Source organism: Austrofundulus limnaeus, unplaced genomic scaffold (assembly GCF_001266775.1).
Source record: "Austrofundulus limnaeus strain Quisiro unplaced genomic scaffold, Austrofundulus_limnaeus-1.0 Scaffold243, whole genome shotgun sequence".
Classification (NCBI taxonomy): Eukaryota; Metazoa; Chordata; class Actinopteri; order Cyprinodontiformes; family Rivulidae; genus Austrofundulus; species Austrofundulus limnaeus.
In genome coordinates, this window is record NW_013952645.1 from 202452 (window position 1) to 205830 (window position 3379).

A 3379-nucleotide genomic window follows, 5' to 3' on the forward strand; every position below is an offset into this window, starting at 1 on the left:
TCTGTGGCTCAGTCCCGCCCCTGTCCTTTTTTTGTCCAATGGGAGCAATGATCGTCACCCTCGTGGCTTTGTTTACAAGTTATAGTTCGTTTGCAAAAAAGCACAATGTGAATGCAAACCGCACCAAACGGAAAAAAAAGGCCATTTTTGGTCCGGACCAAACAATTGGACCAAAGGACTTTCCTGGTCTGAATACACCCTCAGACTCCAAAAAGCACAAGTGTATAAAGTAGTTGAAAGAAATAACCAAATAAACGTAAAAATACTTGAACAGAAAATGAATTTGGTAAAAATTAATTTCACAGATAAGAAAAGTACTTAAGTAAAAGTCATAAAACTGCTCACAATAATCGGAAAATTCAAAATACTTTTACATGCACTCGAGAAATGAAGTGTTGAGTTTACCCAACCAAGTTATGTCATCAAGTTTTACTAAACTGGGCTGAGTAAATTATTTTACATTTGCTCAACTTGTTTCAGTGGAACTCGTTGACATAATTTGGTTCAGTAAATCCAACACTTCATTTTTTAGAGTGCATGAACAACTCCATCATGATGAGTTCCGGTCATATTTAAATTGTAGCGTGTTACAAGGTGTTCGATTTTAGGGTAAAGAAGTAAAAGCACAATTTTTATGTTTCTAATGTAATGAAATAAAAGTGTTATAATTTTAAAAAATTAGAAAAATTACAAATCCACAAAAAAAACGACTTATGTACTGAAACAAATTAAATGTACATAGTTACTATAAACATACTTTACACGTCTCACCAGTGATTATTTCCTGAAAGTTTAATTCAAATCCATCCAGTGGTTCAGGAGATATTTTGCTAACAGACAAGCAGATTTTACTGTAATGGTTAAAGGCAAAAAAACAAATCTCGCAGAATCAGTTAGCGTACAGACTATGTGTTGGGATGACTCCGTTACAACTGTAAAATTATCCTACACATTCTCACTCCCAAGTCGTCACATATTGACGTTTAAGGTAAGGTTCCCTCTGCGTCTTATTTGGACGCAGAAGGTACCCCCCTCGCGTCAGTCCTTGACGCCCACGGCTTTTCCAGGTTGCGCCACGTACCCCTAATTTACACTACATGTGTTACGGCTCCGCTCCGGTCCAACCTCCGCAGCAAATACGCACCCATTATAATCAATGAGAGCGTTTACACTGGCTGCGCAGGGTGGCGGTGAGCGACGGTGAGCGGACGGGGATCCGGCAAAATTAGATCCGATCTTATTTCTGCCGGACGCCGAAGCTGCGCCGGAGTCAATTTTTAAAGATTACGCCGCACCAACAGGAAGAGGAACGAGCACAACATCCATATTTTCAAAATAAGACACTATTAGGTGGAATAATTTGTCGGAATAATGTCGAAATCCGAGCTATATTAATAAATATATGGGTATATTTCTATACAAATGATGTCAGAATGTATCGTTCTGTTTGGGAAGCAGATGGAAACGTAGCATATGTGTACACACATGATACACATGGATTTTATTTTGAAATCAGAAGTTTCAAAAGGACGACAGTGAGACAGTTTCAACATAGATACCAAAAACCTTTTTATCGTTGTTTTCATCTGGGTTTGGAGTTCGTCTTTCACAGAATTAATCAGTTTTTGCTCTGACTTCCACATCGCTGGATTTATCACGTGATCCCCTTCTTCTACACGCTCCCTCCTCTGTCGCACCGGAGCGGAGGCTGTATAAATTGGGGCACAAACGAGCAGCTGCGAACTGCGCACCGCAGCGCAGCGGAGCGGAGATGCATGTATTGTAAATCCAGGGTTAGGGGTCTATGGGTTGGGGGTCTGAGGTTAATATGAGGGATCAGGATTAATGGTTAATTTTAGGTACTGGGGTCAGGGATAGGTTGTATAAGGTTAATAGAAGTTAAATTTTGGGTCTGCGATGGTTAGTTTCGCACATTTCCTACTCTTTTCAAAAAATATGACAACGCGCTCCTCCTCCTCCACCTCATCTCATAAAAAACTGACGTGCGGGGGGTACCCGATGTGTCTGAAGCTGGACGCAGACAGCTACCTGACCAAGCGTCAATATGTTGACAAGTTGGGAGTGAGAGTGGGTTGCATTCTGATGTGCACATGGAACCTGGTGCACATTATCTTTTTGTGCATGTACGCACTGTTGATACATGAGCTCCAGTTGTTTTACATATATAAGCTTCTCAAGGTTGGACTTTGCATCTCTGACCCATCATAAAGCTTCCAAACCAACATCACACAGCAATACAAAGAAATTATACTATGAAAATGTGATCTTTAGGATATTTTTCTCAGCTCAGTGAGTTATGTTTACGCCTAAACGTATTCAGTTTTTTTTAGAAGTATACAATCATTGATGCTAACTAGGTTTGATTTTAAAAAGACTTTTTTCAGAAGAATGGTACATATAGATAATTAAGAGTTAATAAAACTATGTCTCAGAAACATCTAATGTTTTGTTTTTTTCCATGAACAGCTTTTTTTTTTTTGCCTTGCTGGTAATAAATGAAATTCCATTTTTGGCAATATTTTTGAAAAGAAATGTCTCTGATAGCTTTTACTAAACTGAATGCATTTTTCTGCAGACGTCTTACGACACTGTATCCATGGGAGGATTCAGTGAACGCAGCAGCTTTCCACACGTGAGTGCTAAAATGTTTTGATTTACTCATTGTAAACTATCTTTGTCACAAAACCACTGTTATAAAATCTGTGATGACAACTGTCTCTCTGACAGAACGGGGATTTCTCAGACGGACACATGATGCGAGATGTCATCAGTCGAATCCCAAGCATCGTCGTCACCTCAGAGACAAGTCCCTTCCTGCCCGTCGGACGAAACAGTTCACGCACAACCAGACCTAAAACTGCAAACAACAACACGGGGGCGGGGCATGGCTAGAGCTCCGCCCCTCCCTCTTTACAAACAGCAGCAGCCATAAAACCAGCTGATTTCCTGTTACATATAGTTTAAGTCCTCAAAGTCAGCAGTGAAAGTCAGATTAGATCAATTATTTGAACTCACAGTAAACTTTTTATTTATATTTTTTCTTCAGATTTTAATGATTATAAAGCTGTTTTTTCCAACGATACAAAAATAGATTACTTACAGAGCAACTTACTACAATACGTAGCTCAAACAAGAGGTCTTATAAGATTTTAAGATTGAAAAACGACTGAATTTAAAAGAAAATGTGCTTTTCTGGTCCATTTTAGCTTTGTCAGCAGATGTGTTTGTCAGAGAGCAAACATCTTTGTTGCAGGGTTAGATCAGGTTTAATTCAAAGTTTTTAGCATTTTAATGCTTCTTCACAGGAGATAAAAAAAACTGTTGGATAATCAATCAGGCTTGCTGCAGTTTACAAAAC

At 39.0% G+C, this 3379-nt stretch overlaps 1 protein-coding gene across 1 annotated transcript in view; it reads left to right on the forward strand.

Moving 5' to 3' along the window:
• opn4a (opsin 4a (melanopsin)) overlaps positions 1 to 2913 on the forward strand; it is a 69911-nt gene extending 66998 nt beyond the window's left edge. Inside the window, exons 10-11 of the mRNA XM_014020166.1 lie at positions 2597 to 2653; positions 2749 to 2913. Of these exons, the coding sequence (XP_013875620.1) occupies positions 2597 to 2653; positions 2749 to 2913 (222 nt within the window). The remainder of the gene's footprint in view (positions 1 to 2596; positions 2654 to 2748) is intronic.
• Positions 2914 to 3379: the final 466 nt, after the last annotated feature.